Raw genomic sequence first — 19,161 nt, forward strand, 5'->3', positions numbered from 1 at the left:
TTCAAGTGGAACACGGATGTCTTTGAATATAGCGTGTCATGTCACAGTTGTTACAGGATCTCTTCACTTAATTAGAACGTCGGAACGTCCAAAACCTCGTGGAAAAAGGTCCGGCAACAATACAACCGGATATTAAATTACATCCCTGGCTAATAGTCCCGCTAATGGGATTATTTTGAACGGCCTAAGCGTTCTTTTTTTATTTTCCCTCTCGTACCAATGGTGGCCCGGGACTAATAAGAGAAGACAATGGCCGAGGAATGGGTCCGGATCATTAGGCCGGACAAAGGCGCCACAACAATGAGCAATTATGCCATATAGTACAATAACTCTTCCTATTGTTCCCGCGGCGAGCTTTCGTTTGATAAATTTAATTGGCCTCTTAATTGGAATAACTGTTAGAAGGAGGAAGCCGATACGCGGACCGAGGCCTCGCAGGGTTGACGACTCCGAAGGTAGTAGCGAAGCGTAACGGACCCCCGACTGGCCGACGCCCAACCCAGGACAAAAGTCTTTACTATCTTTACAGTGGACCAAAACTATGTGTATAGTGCAAAACTATTAATACATATCGGAAAATAAGTGTTGAAGTGCTTAAATGTTTTGTTTAGTAACAGAAACATTCAAATCGCCCTTAAAATTTCCAAACAACAGCTTCAAAACATAATTCTCTGTATATTTTTCTATCCATAAGGCCAGAAACGGAGCAAAATTCCTGTTGCTACAGGCAAATAAAAATTGACCAAGTCATGTAGATGAACGGTTTCAGAAGCTTCAATGTCCACATCCAGGATTTTCCCTTTTACAACATGGGCCGACACGTTTACAACATTAAACGCCATCCATTACACGGGCCCCTCGTAAGTAGTTAAAACCAGGATGACTGGATTAGACTCGGTCTAAATAGTACATCTATCAACGACCGCGTTCAGACGTGAAAAATACAACAAATAAATAACCGAGGCCTGGCAGTCAGGGGGCCTCTTACTTTGTTCGAAAAGGCAATAAAACGACAAAAAATATCACATATCGGGCGTATCGTACGCTCTTGAAGCAAAATCATTTGTTTTAGAAACAATTACCACAAATTTATGAACTACTGATTTTTCTAGAGGGAAGAATGAATATGAACAAGATCACAGGACAGAGGCTTAATTACGAAAGTCTCTCGCATAAACTTACACGAGACCTTCTCAAGGCCTGGCATAATTCTGCTAATGGGACATACTCAATAGGTGCCGAGAGGCAGAGAACAGTCTGTGAATCCTGACAAAGAAAATGAACCTAATCTAACTATGAGCTGTTGAATTGTTCTAGAAAGAAATTACCGTGGAAGATAAATCAATAACTCACTTAAACCGTCCACGAGCTTAAAAACTAAGTTATGCGTTTATTATATTTCAAAATGACATTTAATTCTATTTAGACGGAAAAAGAAAGAAATTTTTACGGGTCGAAATTCTCTATTGGCAATTTGAAGTATTGGGACAAAAACGCAGATTATTGTAAATAGGGAGAAAAAGTACTGCAACAAAATACTATTATATACTAAAACTATCGATACCTTTAAACACCAAAACAAATTTATTACACATATAAAAGTACACTGAATCTGAATTATTGAGATAAAATTATTGACGATCTGAAATATCGAGACAAAAGTATCTATGCTCAGAAGCATCGAGACAAACGTTTCTATGTCAGAAATTTCGAGACGAAAGATCTACGCTCAGAGGTATCGAGGCAAAACTGTCGATGCTTTGAAGTATGGAGACAAAAGTATCAATAATCTGAAATATCTAGAACTCTACACCAAACTGTCGTTAATTGAAGTATCGAGAGAAAAGTATAGACAGTCTCAGGTACTAAGTTAAAGTATTGACGGTATTGATAAACATCGAGACAAATCTAACTATGCTCGGATGTATCGAGACAAAAGTAGCGAAACTCAGAAATATTGACAGTCTGGTCTGTAATATCGAAGCTCTGACGTATTGATACACAAGTATCGATGATCTAAAGTACGGATACAAAAGTATTTATGCTCAGAAATACTGATAGTGTGAAGTATTGATGATCTGAAATATCGAGACAAAAGTGTCGAGCCTCAAAAGATCGAGATAAAAGTAGCGATGCTCAGAAATATCGCGACATATTGTTGATGATCTGAAGTACGGACCAAAACAATTTGAGCTCAGAAATAGTGATAGTTTGAAGTAGTGATGATCTGATGAATCGAACCTCTGAAATATTGATATATAAAGTATCTATGATCTGAAGTACTGATAAAAACATAGCGATGCTCAGAAATATTGAGACCACCTGTTGATGTCCTGAAGTAGTGATACAAAATTCGATGTTCAGAAATATTGATCGATGATCTGATGCATCGCGACAAAATTAACGATTCTCAGAAATATCGAGACGATCTGTTGATGGTCTGAAGTATCGAGACAAAAGTGGCGGCGCTCAGAAATATTGCTAGTCTGAAGAAATGATGATCTGAAGTAGGGAGACAAATGTAGTGATGCTCAGAAATATTGCTTGTCTGAAGTATCGATGATCTGATGTATTGAAGGTCTGAAGTATTGATATGAAAGTATCCATGCTCAGAAATATTGCTAGTCTGAAATATTGATGATCTGATGTATCGGTACAAAAGTAGCGATGCTCAGAAATATTACTAGTCGAAGGTACAGATGCTCTGAAGTATTGATACAAAATTGTCGATGATTTGATATATTGTTGCAAAAGAATCGATTCTCTTAAGTTCTATGCTCTAAAATTGTCTCGATACCTCAGAGCATCGGTACTTTTGTCTCGACACCCCTGGGCATAGATATTCCGTTGTCTCAATGATATAGCTAATCGATACTTTTTCTCGAGTCAGAGCATCGAACATTAGACTCGATACCCTTGATCATATAAACAAAAGTGACTTTTCACTAAAATAACTAAGGTACTTCCGGTAGTTCTGATTTGTGTTTGGTTTATATGAAAACGTCCGGGAAAGACTAGTTTAAGGAAAGAAACAAATTTTATTAATATTTTAACAGGAGGATTTGGCAAATGTGGTACAGGAAGGAGAAAAACGAGCCAGCATTTGACGTTTTGAACCTGAATGGCGGTCAAGAGGGTCCGCCGTGTCTCGAAGTGCTTTTGTCTTTTTTAATTAGATCAAGTGATCTCGATATAAAATCGTCGCGTGTCCTTTACTTTCCTGAATGGGGGCCCCGTCGTCAATGGGTCCTTTACCGGCTAATAAGGAATCCAGGAGGAGTCCTCCTGTTACACGGGGGTATTTATCGCCCCACCTACGCCGGCATCCCTCGTGGAAGGGGGATCCATGGCTCCCGTCCACGGACAAACGGCTCGCCATCAAAACTGAACCAACAACCCCAGGACTTAGATGGTAATCGTCTTGTACTTAAAGAGACAACGACTTAATGAGATTACTTTCAAATAGAAAACCGGCTAGTAATAGGCATAAACTTCAGCCATAGCCGCAGATGAATTCTTACACGTCTTTAAAGCTTACTTGCCAGAGATTTTTGGAAAAATCCACCATCAGACATATATATTGATGACACGTCAACGATCAAACGACAACTGCCACGACATAAAAAGTCATGTACAGAAGCAGCGAGATTGGGCGGACCGTGTTGATCGCCAGCAAAACGTTCTCTTTTCGAGATTTCCTCACCGCGCAGATATCCTGATAAGATGTTACAAATGCAAGGTTTCGACATTGTAGCTAAATAGACCACATGCGCAGAAACAATAAATTTATAAAATTAATTTATTTAATAAATTATACACAAAAGATGACAGACACGGTTGTAAAACTAAACACAGGCAGACAAAGAACAGCGCCAACAACCAATTAAAAACACAAACACGAACTACAAACAGTAAAAAATAGAACATAGTAAAACATCAGTGAATTAGGAAACAAAAGACACACAAAACAACAACGACACCTCTGAACCGCGAGACTGAGCGGATCCGGGCGATCGGAAACTTGTTTTAATACTGTCCATCAAAAAAACTGACCAATTTTGGAAACGTATATTTTCTCAGCCTTTTAAGGCACAGATCTGCGCTAGGCTTCATTTTTTAGAAAATTTTACCCTGAACAAGATAGGTTTTTAAATGTTTTCCTAGGTTGAGTTCAGTAAATTCAAAAATTAGGGATTATGCTATTTTTGCACCTTTTACGAAATCATCAAATTAAGCAGTGGAGCTAGGAAATCGTCCTGGACACCTTTAGCAATCGATATGAAATTTTAATACTTTCATTGGTCAACTTCTACTCTGCCCGATTTTTCAACCATTTTCGTGTTATTCGCGATTTTTGGGCAAAAAGCGTGATTTTTTTTCACTAGTTCATGGAAAAAACCGATCACTCTCTATGCCGATTTTGCCATTCATGAACCATTCGAAGCCAAATTCCAACAACACCTGTGAAATGGTAAGGAAAATTTGAATTTCTGTGATGACATACACTTAAAAAAGTGGTTATCGACTGCAGAAGCATTCCGCATCCCAAAAGGTTAAAGTAGGAATTGTCGTTTCTCTGTTCATTTTTTTCCTCGGAACAAAAGTTGTAGAGCATAAAATTTGCGAAAACATGAAGGTTCCAAACTTATGCATTCTTGAAAATCAGGAGAGAAAGAGTGATCGGTTTTTCCATGAGCACGTAAAAAACCACATTTTTTGCCCAGAAATCGGGCAAAGTGGAACGTGACCAATTTTGAAAATTGTAGTTTATATATTATTATATATTTATTATTAATTGCTTATAAAATTTCCTATTATTGCTATAGGGCGCCGCTCCAGGACGATATCCTTGCTTCACAGCTAAATTTGAAGATTTCGTACAAAGTGCAAAAATTAACATGTTCCCAAATTTTTGAATTTACTGACGAGTGACAGAAGCTAGAAAATCACTCAGAAACCTATCTTGTTCAATGTAAAATGAGATTCTAAAAAATGAGACCTAGCGCACGCAGATCTGTGGCATAAAAGGCTGAGAAAAAAATGCATTTTCAAAGTTGGCAATTTTTTCGTGCAAAAACCCGGTGGTCGGTTTAATAGTGCCATTATCCAATGATAAATACAAACAAGAAACTTCAAAAAATAAAAATCCGGAAGCAACAGACTTAAAACAAACCACCAGAAAAGGCAATAAAACTGGCCAAAGAGATGTACATAATTTATTTCCGAATCAGGCAATGAAAACAATACTTAAAACAACAAACACAACTGAAAAATTCCTGAGACAAAATATAGACAGGACGCGTAGAGAATCGGCAGAAAAATGAAAGACAGACACAAAGAAAAGAAATCTTCTTAGAAAAAAATGCGAAAAATTTCATGAACATACAAAACAATAAACTCAAACGCTACGAAGCATACAGAATCATAATAATCGATTGCGACAAAAAAACAAAAAACATCTTTTACCTTTTCGTTATCGAACAAAAAGAAGCCTAAACAGCGGGGCAAGGCGGACCAGAAACAATAGAAGAAAAGAAATAAACGTACAATTGGTTAAAATATTCGATGAATTAGACAGTAAAGACGACAAACACGTTGTACAACTAAACATAGCAGCCAGACTAAAAACGGAAACAATAAAAAAGGTAAAAAAGAAACTATTAGCAATAAAAACATATAAGCAACGACAACAGACGTAAAATCAAAACATTAGAAAAGACATACATTAAAATGGACCAACGAGACATACCAACAAATCCATTTAACAAATTAGGCAATGAAAATAGTACTGAAAACCAACAATCACAATTGAATTCCTGAGGTAAAATATCGCCAGGACCCGGGGTGAATGAGCAGAAAAATGAAAGACGGACAGAAAATAAATCTTCTTAGAAAAAAATGTGAAAAACCTCGCAAGCTCTCACGAAGAAAGTACTGAACTTACAGAATCACAACTATCGACTGGAACAAATAATAGAAAAATCGATAGAGTTCTCTTTATGGTATAAAAAGCATTTGATTCACAAAAATAACGCCTAAACAGCAGGAGTAGGCCGCCCAGGACCATCGGAAATGAAATGAAAAGTACACCGGAAAATAAAATAATTAATAAATAATAAATTGAAGAAAAGAAATAAATGTATAATTGGTTAATTAATTAATAGTATACGATAGACAGTAAAGACGACAAAGAACGATGTAAAACTAAACAAGACGGTCAGACTAAAAACAATATCATTAATCAAAGGGAACACACAAACAACAAACTACAAACAATAAAAACACAGAAGCAACAAACCACAGACGTAAAAACAAAACAACAGGTAAAACATTGAAAACGGACAAAGAGTACATAACAATTCTATTTAACAAATTGGGTAGTGAAAACCGCACTAAAGGCCAATACCCTCAATAGAAAACCCTCTGAGCAAAATATCGACTAGTTGCAGCGAAAATCGGCAGAAAAAATGAAAGACGGTTACAAAGAAAATAAAAAAGTGAAAAAATTCGATATCCAACATGAAGGATTCATGAACATAGGAAACTTACAGGATCAAAATAATCGACTGAAACAAATAATGAAAAAATGGATGGATTTGTCCAAATTAAATGAAAAACCGTTTATCTTCTCGTAAAGGCCAATAGACACAATTGAATAGAAAAACTTCTGTGGTATAATAGAACGCGGAGAGAATCGGCCGGGAAATGAAAGACACAAAGAACGTATAAGATCTTAGAAAAAAGATCGAAAAGTTCAAAATATAGAAATCCAACATAAAGATGTGACATTATGCAGACTTTTACAGTGGACCAAAATGTATTTAAAATTATTTTGGGCTAGTTGTTTTCCATTGACCCAGTCTTCAGCTGTCCAAGATGGAGTGATCAATAATAGAAAATTAAGGAAAACAACAGGAAAATATTATCAAAAGTGAAATTTGCTAATTATAAAACTGCACGGCGCGATACGTTTCCAATTTTGGCCGTTTCAACCAACGTTTCCGAACCAAAAACCTACAAAGTTGGAATAATTATTTTATTGATAAAAAATCAAGTTGAATGCATTCTTGACCTCAAGAAAAATCCTACAATGTAAATAATTGCATCTAAAAGTCCTAACACTGATTCTGGTACCAGACGAGTCTCCTATCACCATTTTTAACCTGGCTCTATTCATTCAAAACGATTTTTATGATCACGATAAATTTCTGCGTCTTTGACATGTGATCATCTTCAACTCTGTTAAAGATAAAACTTTTATTTTGACTCTTGGGATATGCAGATGAAACTTGTTTTTAATATTTTCAAACTGAATGGACTGTACTATTGTTTTTCGGGCTCCAAGTTGAGATGAACAGGTTATTTATATTTTTTATCAGGCCGATCATTACCAAATATCAATGTAGGATAATTTAATTTTACACATCGAAACGGAAATATGCACAAAACAAGTCGTAAATCATATACAGCTCCCTTTATTTTCATCATTGGATCATCAGTCCCGAAGCTAGGTTTTAACCGGTTAAGCTAGGTTTTTAGCCGGGTTTTAACAGTCAAACAGTTTACACATCCAAAAACAAAAATCAACTTCAGGATTGTAATTATAGTTTAACCCATAACTGCCCCCCCCCCCAACAGAGCAGTCGCAGTCATAAAGTTGAGACTTTAACGCTGTCGGCAAGAACAAGATGGACTATGTTTGCCGACTTGGACTTCTGTTTTTCTTAAAAATCGAAGCTATTTCACAATAGATTAAGATATACAGATATTCAATTTTGATATTTTCCTTAAGGCCTGCGGAGTGACGGGCCTGCAGTTTGGCCATCTAACATCATCCTGGCCTGCTTAGTTTTGCTGTTTTAACTGGGTTTTTTCGCTGAAATAGGCCGAAACGGGCCAGATATATAAAAACAGCGAGACTAGGCGGATGTTCGGAAATGATCAGGCAGTTCAGCACACTGCAGACTGAAGGAAATCACTTGTGCTTCGTGTTTGTTTTACCAATTTTTTAAAAGTATAAATCTAATCTTCTTTGTTTAATAATTTGCGTTACGACTTCTATAATTAGAATTATTTTTAAAATTCATCATTGGAGATGGCCTAAAGCCGAATTGCGTCTGGTAGGCCAAATTCGAATTTACCTGAATTGAATGAAAAAATTCAGAAAAAATTTCTTATGATAAACCATGTTAACAACTATATTTTTAAAAATAAAGCCAAATCACCTTAACAGGAAGGCTTATATGACCGTCGCCCCTTCGGGTGTGTCAGCCGATTCACAATACTTGCTCTCTTCAAATAATCAATGATTATTCCGGGAGGAATTCAGCAACACTTAACAACCACGGCCCACTCAATAGTTTTAGCTTAAAAACTCTTGAAAGAAAGTAATAGACAATTAAAAAAAAATTAAACTTTTACTGTTCTGTTGTATGACTTGTTAAAAAATATTTAATTTAAGAAAATCTACTTTTTATTACCTGACATGTCTTAGGTTATAGTTATAGTAACATTCTATAAATTCCTTGGTAAGGTTATTTTTTTTTTCCGCCGTCTGTACGGATTTTTTGAAATTTCTCCGAAAACTCGAGCAGCCAGCAGGCTCTGCGCTCAGGTACAAGCGTATCACTCTCTCTTTCTCTCTCACACACTCTCTCTCTCTTTCTCTCTCTCTCTCTCATTAATTACCTCGTTTGACAGTCCCACCTGAAAGGACGGTTTACCTGACGGGTTTTTTTTATATTTTGAAATATCGCCGTGCCCGAGTGCCACACTGTTGTTAGCAGCTGTGCCCGTTTATGGGGACATCATTTTTCTCAGAATCGCGCCGGGGCTTAAAAAACAAACGATCATCCGCTATTGTTTAAATTTAATTGATTAACTGATAAGATCTTACTTGTATAAACGCTAACGTAATGTTAGGAAACTTTAAAACCGTGAAATCATTGCATATACCGGGAGATATTACGGATCGGCATAACGACCTCGGTCGAATATGAAAAATGGATCATAATTTTAAAATTGAAGTTATTCAATATGACTCAATTAAACTAAGACAGATTTATTTATAAATATAGAAAACCTAAGTTAAATTAACTAGTGTGAAATTTCCTTTTGGAGTCTGCAGGGTGGATAACCGGTTGATTATTTTGGTCTGCCCATCGAACCTGGTTTGTTTTGTCAGTGGTTTTAGGCTTTGCGCCATCTTCATTGGTGGCTTTTTCGTATAGAAATATTATAAAAAATTAATATAACTAAAATATAATAATTCCTTATTAAAGTAATCCAGGGGATGAACCTCCATTTTGGCCATTTCCTATCATTTTGGTTCGCCCTTTCTAGCTGTTTTGGTTATTCCAGGTTTTGGACTTTTCCTCATCTTTATTATTGATTTTTTGTGTTCAAATTGTATAACAAAAACAACAAGAATAAAACTAAAATGTAAGATTTCCCCTTTAGGTATGCGAGAAGTAAGAACCTGTATTTTGGTCTTTCCTATAATTTTGATCTATCTATTCTAGCTGTTATGGTTTGTCAGCGTGTTTATGCTTCTCGCCATCTTCATTTGTGTTTTTATTTTGACATTGGTTTATAAAAACATTTTTAAAAAAAGTATGCGATTTCACAATAAGGTAGCGGCGGGAAGAACAGACAGTTTCGTCGTTTTCAATAATTTTGGTGTTCCAACAAAATCTGGTTGGGTCTATCGCCTGTTTTGGGCTTCTCGCCATCTTCAGTAGAGTTATTGTGTGTTGAAATTTGTAAAAGAAAGGCCTGGTAGGTGATGAATCTGATCGTTTCCTATCACCCTGCTCCACCTAATTTCACTTTTTGTCAGTTAAACCCACTGAATATGGCGAGAAATCAAAAATGAGTCGCCAAAATGATCAGAAACGACCCATGAATTATATACTGCTTTATTAAGCTTCGGAAATTCAATTAGGCTATCGATCTTGTCATCATAAATTTATTTTATTCATAAAATAAATTTACTTGGCTTAGAATAAGCCATACCCGGTTGACGGACATAACAAGAGTGAACGTCTTTGGCTCTAAGTAGAGACCCGATGTAAGAATCGTTCTTCAACATTGAAACTTTTTTGGAAGAAAGAGATTCTTCTGTTTATAGCTTTTGCGTTGAATCTATTTTGATAATGTATTTATTAGCGTGAAAAGATCCACGTGTGTAATATGAGTACTATTATATTTGTAGTAATAATGGACAAAAATTATTATATATTAACACGAGTTTGTTTGGCATGTGGCATCATCATAAGGGCATATTAATTAAGATTATTTAGGACGCAGATGTAACAGTGACCATTGCAGACAGCGTAGATCTACCTATAAAGAAGTATCAATTTATTTGGTAATTTTTTTATGACCCATGGAACTTGACCGTTAATCAAGCTACATCTACATTTAAATTTCAAGCTAAATCTAAAGGAAGGTGGTAGGTGAGAGAATAGAAATTTCAAGGGTAAGAAACTACAAAATGGGGATCAGTTTGACGTTTGGGACTGTCGTTTAATGATCATTTGTAATAAAAAATTGCCAACTTTGGTATGTAAGCAGTAAATAGAGTTTACGTATGTTCAACCAGGAACAGTTTGAGCATTGTTCAAGGTATTAGAGTGCGTTTGTCGTTCCATCCTGTGCAGTTTGGGGGTTTCACAGATATAAGGTAGTTGAATAAACTTCAGAGGTCTTTTCTTTTCCTGACTCTACACCGAAACCTATCCAGTTAAAGGTCGGTTTATATCCTCCTGTTTCGTTTTACTGTAAATAATTTCATTTGTTTTCATCGACTTGGCATACCTCTATCCAAAATCACAACCTCAGTGATGATAAACGCGTTTTTTTAATGGATAAAGCTGATGCATGGAGATTGTGCTTTCACGTTTGTATGAAAATACTAATGATTGGCTAGGATTATCTTCAAACCTACGAATTAGATATTTTCAACATGAAAATTACTTAAAAGATGCCTCCTCGTCCACAAGTTTCCTCCTTTATAAAGGTTTAAACCATTCATTTATGCGTCTTTAATCCCATGAATGAGCAGCCAAATCTTTTTCGCGATGATCCTAAATACGATTCGAGCAAATATTTTTAAAATGTGCACCGGGGAAATTTAATGCTCAATTTTATCGGAGTTCTGTCTTTTAAGCCTAAGTGGCACAGATTTTTCTTGTTTTTCATTTTATGCAGATCCTGAATAATAAAAAAAACTAAAATCCTTGCTTGTCAAGTGCGTGAATTTTGGAAATACTCTTCCAATCAAAAAGGTTTATAGAACTTAGAAGTATTTTTATTTATTTTTTATGTTCACTTTGCTGTCAGTTAACGGATCCGATTGTTAGCCTTTAGCACTATAATTTTGTAACTTCTTCATATTTTTTACATAATATATAATAGGAGAAATCAGATAAAGTATCCTATTTACCTATCTATCTATCTGCCTAATTGTTGGGAATAATGGAAAAAGTACAGGCTTTATTGAAGACTTGGTCACCAGCGGTTGCAATCAACATCCAGCGGCACTTAACAAAATGGTATTTTTATTTTTTGCTTAAAACGATACAAGTTGGGGAGAAAAGTCAATGTTTTTCCGATCTGCAATAGTCTGATTATCACTTTTCTCATTTCCAGATTGTTAAAGATTCGCTGAATTTTAAACTGTGTATTCCGAGTGATTACATTATTTTAGAACACGGTTTTGAATATAATTAAGATATGAAGAGTCGGCAGGCCAAATTATAATCAATTTGGAGCAATGTGTTGTTCTGTTTGAAAGAAGAAAGGGGTTAAAGAGCTGGTGGACTGTCTGGCAGTTGAAAACGGCGGTTCAACTATTTTGCTCCCGGAGAAGCCGCTCAAGAAAAAATGTTCTTTTTAAACTGAATTGTTTATTAAGATTTATTAGATTTTTGATCGCGGAATCGATCGAAATCATATTGAATGTATGTTCTTACCTGTGTGTGTCCGTTTGTGAATTTTGAGGTTCTCGGATCTCGCGAAAACTTTTCCGCAGCCGGGGAACGGGCATGGGAACGGCTTCTCCCCGGTGTGCACCCTGATGTGGTTGACGAGTTTGTACTTGGCTTTGAACGGCCTCCCGTTCCTGGGACAGCTCTGCCAGAAGCAGGTGTGCGAGGTGCACTCGGGCCCGCCGACGTGCTCCACCGTCAGGTGTGTTACGATCTCGTGCATGGACGAGAAGGCTTTCCCGCAGTTCTTCCCGGCTTCCATCCAGAGGCACGTGAGATTCGCCGGCTGGCGCATATACCTGAAGAATGCGCCGTGTTGGGCCGGCGGGTACTGCAGCTCCTGGTGGTATCCCTCGCGCGGGTAGACGATCCCGTGGCCGTACGGGTCGTACATCTCCGGGTGCTGGTATTCCGCCTCCCTTTTGAGTAGATATCCTTGGTGGTGGTAGCCCGGCGGCTGTTGGTAGTGGTGTTCTTGCGGCACCATCTGGCCCTTGAGCCCGAGGAGGCCGTGCTGATGATGGTGGTGGCCCCCATCCACGAATGCGTTCAACATGACTCTTCGCACATCACACTTGTCACCTGCTGGGCATATCACTCGCGCTTCGCGTACGACCTACGAAATTGGACACGATCCGCTTCGAGAGGGCTTCTCGGCGGTACTGCGAGCTGAAGGACTTCGCCGGAGGAAGGGGGTTGCGGCAAACACGCCCCTTCGCTTTTCCATTGGGTCCAATCCTCACGAGCGGCCAATCCCTTTCGCCTCCTCTCCAGAGACCCTCCCTCCGAACGCACCCTCGCCACTCACTCCTCCCGTTTCACACTAATTATCCGAGAATTTAACCCTTCCGTCAGCCTGTATGTATAACACCTCGACAAACGGTTTACAAAACAGATTTCTTTTCTATTGTTCTCCAACTGGCCATTTTTCAGACATTCCATCCACTCCTTTGGCCTAATTCAAGAAATGTGCTCAAACCATTACAATCTGTTTCAATGGTCATAACCTAGTTTTTCTAGTAGAGTTTTGTTACTCATAAGGCCAACGAGAAATATGTTGTGGTTTGTTTATGGAAATCAAGTTCTCAGCACGCCTGAAGATACTCTTCGTAATTTTCAACTCTTAGGGCAGGTTAATGCTAGATTTTACCCTCAAGCTCACCCATTTATATTATATAAATACTAACATTTCATAAAACTGAATTTGATTAATGAATAACGTAGAAATAAATATATAGCTCTGGCTTTCTTTTTTACTTTTATTTCAATCTTTTGCAAATAAACTGCCCACCAAAAAAACCGACAACCTGGTTTTTGCACACAAAAAATGGCCAACTTTGAAAATGTATATAAGGGAGAGAGAGTGTTATTATGTTATTTTCTGGGGTGTGGCTTTCTCTGATGGTCCTGGGCGGCCTAGCACTGCTGTTTAGGCGTTATTTTTGTTAGTCAAATGAAAAATTTCCGGGTTATCGTTGTCTCATTGGGACTTTATGTCCAGGTCATTTCCGATCGTTCTAGTCCGCCTGGCCCCGCTATTTAGGCTTCTTTTGTTACGATAACTAAAAGGTAAAAATGTGTTTTTACGTTTGTTTTATTTTTTATGTTTTTCTTGAACAAATCGATCCATTTTTTGTTATTTGTCGCAATCGATTATTATGATTCTGTAAACTTCGTAGCGTTTAAGTTTATTGTTTTGTATGTTCATGAAATTGTTTTGCATTTTTTTTCTACGAAGATTTCTTTTCTTTGTGTCTGTCTTTCATTTTTCTGCCGATTCTCTACGCGCCCTGTCCATATTTTGTCTCAGGAATTTTTCAATTGTGTTTACTGTTTTAAGTATTGTTTTCATTGCCTAATTCGGGAAATAAATTATGTACATCTCTTTGGTCAGTTGTATTGCCTTTTCTGGTGGTTTGTTTTAAGTCTGTTGTTTGTTGCTTCCGCGTTTTTATTGTTATTTATCATTGGATAATGGCACTATTTTTAGTCTGTCCGCCATATTTACTTTTACAACGGTGTCGGTCGTATTTAGTTATTGCATAAATTAATTTAATTTTACGTTTATATCTCTGTTAATGTGGTGTATTCAGTTTATTCGTCTGTAGTATATTTTGTCTTTGTGACTTGTCTATTGTTCCGTCATTTGATTTTTATGTACATATATCTTCACTGCCCATCAAAAAAAGAAAAACCGACCACCTGGTTTTTTTACGAAAAAATTGCCAACTTTGAAAATGCACATTTTCTCAGCATTTTAAGACACAGTGAACACGTACAATTTGTGAAAACATGAGGGTTCAAAACTTACACGTTCTTAAAAATCATGAAAGTGATCGGTTTTTCCATGAGCTTGTAAAAAATCACATTTTTGCCCAAAAATCACGAATAACTCGAAAATAGTTGAGAAATAGGGCAAAGTAGAAGATGACCAATTGAAAGTTTACTAAAACTTCCTGTCGATTGCTAAAGGGCGCCGCTCCAGGACGATTTCTTGGTTCCACAGGTCAATTTGAAGATTCGTAAAACTTACAAAAACGTTCCCGAATTTTTGAATTTACTGATGAATGACTGAAAGTAGGAAAAGATTTAAAAAAGTAATCTCGTTCAGCGTAAAATTTTCTAACAAAATGAGACCTAAAGTAGATCTGTGACTTGAAAGGTTGAGAAAATACGCATTTCCAAAATTGGTCGGATTTTTAATGGACAGTGTATTAAAATAAGTTTCCGATAGGCCGGATCCGCCCAGTCTCGCGGTTCTGAGGTGTTGTTCATTTTTGTATGTCTTGTTTACTAATTCACTGATGTTTTACTGTGTGCTATATTTTTTACTGTTTGTAGTTCGTGTTTGTGTTTTTCATTGGTTGTTGGCGCTGTTCTTTGTCTTTCTGTAATGTTTAATTTTACAACCATGTTTGTCATGTTTTGTATATAATTTATTAAATAAATCCATCATTATATAATTTTTTGTCTGCGTATGTGGCCTATTTAGCTACAATTTCGAGACTCAAGTTTAATTTGTAAGATCTTATCAGGATTTTTGCGCGGTGGTGAAAGTTTGATTTCGATCGTTCTTCTGACGATTAAAATGCTCCGCCCAATCTCGATGCTTTTGTATGTGAGTTTTGTTTATTTATGTTGTGGTCGTTGTCGTGTGCCATGATTTTTCATTGTTTAAGATCGAGTTTCTATTTCTCAGTGATTTGTAGTCTGCCGTGTCATTGACGTGTCATCAATGTATATATTTGAATAGTAATGAATTGAAAAGTAATCTTGTTCAGCGTGAAATTTTCTGAAAAATGAGACCTAGCGCAGATTTGTGACCTAAAAGGCTGAGAAAATATGCATTTCCAAATGTTTGCTATTTTTCGTGCAAAAACCAGCTGGTCGGTTTTTTTTATTTTTTATGCGCGGTGTATATTCAAACGTTTCCATTTACTATTGGGTTGTCCGGAAAATAAGCACGTTTATGATTATGAAATAACAACAATTAAATAAATGATTTTACACATTTTTAAACCTTTTACGTTTCAGTGGTCAATTGGCCAAGTTACTTATTTCAATAAATTATTCTCTCTATGTAAGATCTTGGTTGAGATAAAAAAAGTCAGTGTCACGAGCGGGATTCGAACCCACGACCTTCGGCTAAATACGCCGCTGCTCTACACTTGAGCTATCGTGACTTCGATCTTTTTTTTTAAAACTTGATAACTTAATCGATATTGAACATTAACACAAACATCAGATTCACTTATGACACCTATAACTCTAGATTACCTATCTAAAGCGATAACTCCAAAACAAGTATCACAAGAAATACAACAGTTTACAAAAAAACAAAACGAAACACTCCTCATCATCTTATCGTCCTGTTAGTTGGTACCCGTTCCTTCTAAATTATTATAAAAATTAATTTACAAAAGATTTATCTCTATTGCTACTTCAAACAACTCCACAGAGTTACAGATTTCATTATTTCATGTCTAGAGCAGACACTGTAAGCGACTGGAGTGTTTCTAGATGTTGTTCAGGCCTTCGACAAAGTATGGCATGAGGGATTATTGTTCAAACTAAAATTATTTTTACCCCAGGCCTACAAACTGATGATACACAATCATGCTTTAAGGAGAGATTTTTCGCAGTAAACCAGGGATGGGAGACTTCTGAGATAAAGGAAGTGCTTGCAGGTATGCCACAAGGGTCAATACTCGCTCCGCTGTTGTACAGAATTTTTACTTCGGCATGACCACAACTGAGAATGCCCCTTATCGCCAAATACGCAGATGACACCGCCTTATTAATAAGTCATCCCTCTTCTACACAAGGTTTACTTATGTTACAAAACCCACAATTGAAAAATGGAGCAATTTTTCGTAAAATAAAGTTTAACCACTCAAAATCACAATATCATCTTTATATTCCTCTGTAAGACTTCTCCTAACATATACTTATTCCTCAATCCGACAAAATTAACTAGGTACGATTTACATTTGATAGAAGACTAACATGGAATCCATACACACGATTAAAAAGCATACATTTAACGAACGATTTAAATAGTGTTGCCAATGGGTGGCCATCTCAACCCCACCTTTTGAGTTTCCCTCCTTTTTGCCATTTTTCAAATGTCGTGTAATCGGATTGGATTCTCGGCGACAAATGAAATGGCCACGGAGAGCTTTAGTGAAGTATACTTCATTTTAATTCATTAAATTCACTAATTTCGTGGTCCGCTTGACCAATTGGGGTTGAGATGAGAAGTTAGTGTCCGAGTGGATCGAGGTCACGATAGCTCAAGTGGTAGAGCAGCGGCGTATCTAGCCGAAGATCGTGGGTTCGAATCCCGCTCGTGCCACTGACTATTTTATCTCAACTAAAAACCTTAATTAATTGTAATATATTAATTGGTCGAGCGGACCACGAAATTAGTGAATTTTTCTATAACGCTCATAATGTCACAATCATAAATTAAAATGTTAAAAATTCATCAACCTCCATCACTCTCAATATACTTCTAAGAACGCGATAGCAACTTCTCGAGACCCTCTGAATGGAAACGTGAGTCTTTATTATTGCAAAAAGTCTGTAAACGCATTTACTAACACGTCTTGGTCATTACAATTATTATGTTGTAAAACGTTGTCCAGGTGTTATAAAAAATGGTAGTCGGTAAGCGAGAGGCATGGAGGAGAATAGGGATTATAACCAAGATCCAAATTTTCGTGTTGTCGGGCCGAGCGTGTCATGCAACAGAATCGGCTTTTCCGATTGACCCAAGATGGCTTCAATAATGCCAATTTCTGGTGAATTGTTTCAATTTGAGAACAATTCGGCATTGAGTATTTCGTCAGGATTCACTGAACTAAATCAGCCCAAATAAAGCCCAACATCACGTTTTTTTGATGAGCTGGAGTCTTTGGATAATGTGGTGCCACTTCTCCTATGTCGAGCTGTCCAGAAAGTCTGCTGTTATCGAAAAGAATCAACTTTTTATGACAAGTAACAATTCTATCCGGAAAAGTTTGGTTTCGGCAAAAATTTTTTTGAAAACTTCATAACGATGATTTTTTTTTTGGTGGTCGTTTAATAGAGGAACCCAACTTTCGAGCTTTTTCTTCCAATTGTCTTAAGGTGGTCGTCGACGATTTGCTAAGTGAAAGATTCTTTGGAAGTTCTAGAACAGTTGGTCTGGTGTTTTCGACTAAAGCTTGCAGAACATCATCATCTTGTAAAGAAATCCTTCCAGGACTTTCTTTGTCCTCTAGGCTAAAGTCTCCCTCTCGAAATTTTTTAAACCATCTCTGAACGGTGCTCTCACGCCCACTGCCATAGACCCAGAGTTCGTTCATTAATGTTTCATTAATTTTAAAAGTTTAAAGTTTAAACTTAAATTAATTAATCTTTAAGTAAGGTATTAGTTGAGGTAAAAAAGTCAGTGTCAAGAGCGGGATTCGAACACATGACCTTCGGCTACATACGCCGCTGCTCTACCACTTGAGCTATCGTGACTCAATCCACTCGGACAAACTTCCCATCTCAACCCCACCTTTTGAATTTTCCCTCCTTTTTGCCATTTTTCAAGTTGGTGACCCAGTGGATCGAAGTCAAGATAGCTTAAGTGTCGAGCAGCGGCGTATTTAGCCGAAGGTCGTGGGTTCGAATCCCGCTCGTGACACTGAATTTTTTATCTCAACTAATACCTTACTTAAAGATTAATTAATTGAAAAGAATTTATTTAGTCAATCGGACCACGAAACCTAAACGATTTAAAGTTCACGTTAAAACTTGTAAAACGAAATTACGCGAAAATCACGCGTTGACAATTTAGTAAAGACTGAATTATTCCCAAGTAACTACATGCTAATGAGATAAAGAAACATTTTTGGTTGAAAGAGGATTAAAAAGCGTTGCCATTAGTACAAAAGAAAATATAAAAACTTGCATTATTTCCTGGACAACCCAATAAATCAGTATTGATCCGTCATTATTCGTACACTTAATGATCAATAATATAACTACAAAGTGTAGTTTGAATAAGAATTCAATTTATTTTGCTCTCTATTAGACAAAATTTGAATCAAAACCATGCGAGATTTGAAATTTAAATGTTTTCTCGAGCCTCACGGAGAAAAACGGACATTGTTACTATAAACAATTTGTGTTTACGACCCCTCTGCTTATGGAAATCGTGGATGTCCAGGGACGTTTATTTATTAATTTGATTTCACGTTGTAGGATAGTTGCCTTTACAACGGTTACAATAAATTATCGAACGAACAACGTCGAATTTTCAATGTTTATCGGTTTTGTGCCATGTCTTTTCTTCCAACCGGGCACTCGTGAAGTTTTATCGGTTTTGGCACTCGTCGAAGGTATTAAACGAGCATACCTGGATTAAATTGTTGAAGTGTTCGGAATGAACTTAGAATTCATTACCTCTTTGAAATCATATTAGAAAAAAAACTCCGATGTTCGGCTTTTAAGGGAAATAAATTGGGTGAGGCAATGACTCGTTATATTTATTCCCAAATAGAACAAACCAACGAGACTAGACAGATAATCGATATTAGTCATATTTTAAGTTTTTATTAACAATTTTAAGTTTTCTACTTATGAAAGCGTGAACTTTCTGTACTAAAAATACAACAAAGAAAAGAAAAATTATCTTTCA

General features: G+C 36.7%; 1 protein-coding gene across 1 annotated transcript in view; it reads right to left on the reverse strand.

The window, feature by feature from the left end:
- The window catches only part of LOC106672238 (zinc finger protein ZIC 4-like), a 66,215-nt gene extending 53,574 nt beyond the window's left edge, over window positions 1-12,641 (reverse strand). The window contains exon 1 of the mRNA XM_014403513.2: window positions 11,976-12,641. Coding sequence (XP_014258999.1) covers window positions 11,976-12,546 — 571 coding nt within the window. The 5' untranslated portion in view covers window positions 12,547-12,641. The remainder of the gene's footprint in view (window positions 1-11,975) is intronic.
- Between the last annotated feature and the right edge of the window lie 6,520 nt (window positions 12,642-19,161).

Source organism: Cimex lectularius, unplaced genomic scaffold, assembly GCF_000648675.2.
Source record: "Cimex lectularius strain Harlan isolate CLEC.00 unplaced genomic scaffold, Clec_2.1 scaffold17, whole genome shotgun sequence".
Lineage (NCBI taxonomy): Eukaryota > Metazoa > Arthropoda > Insecta > Hemiptera > Cimicidae > Cimex > Cimex lectularius.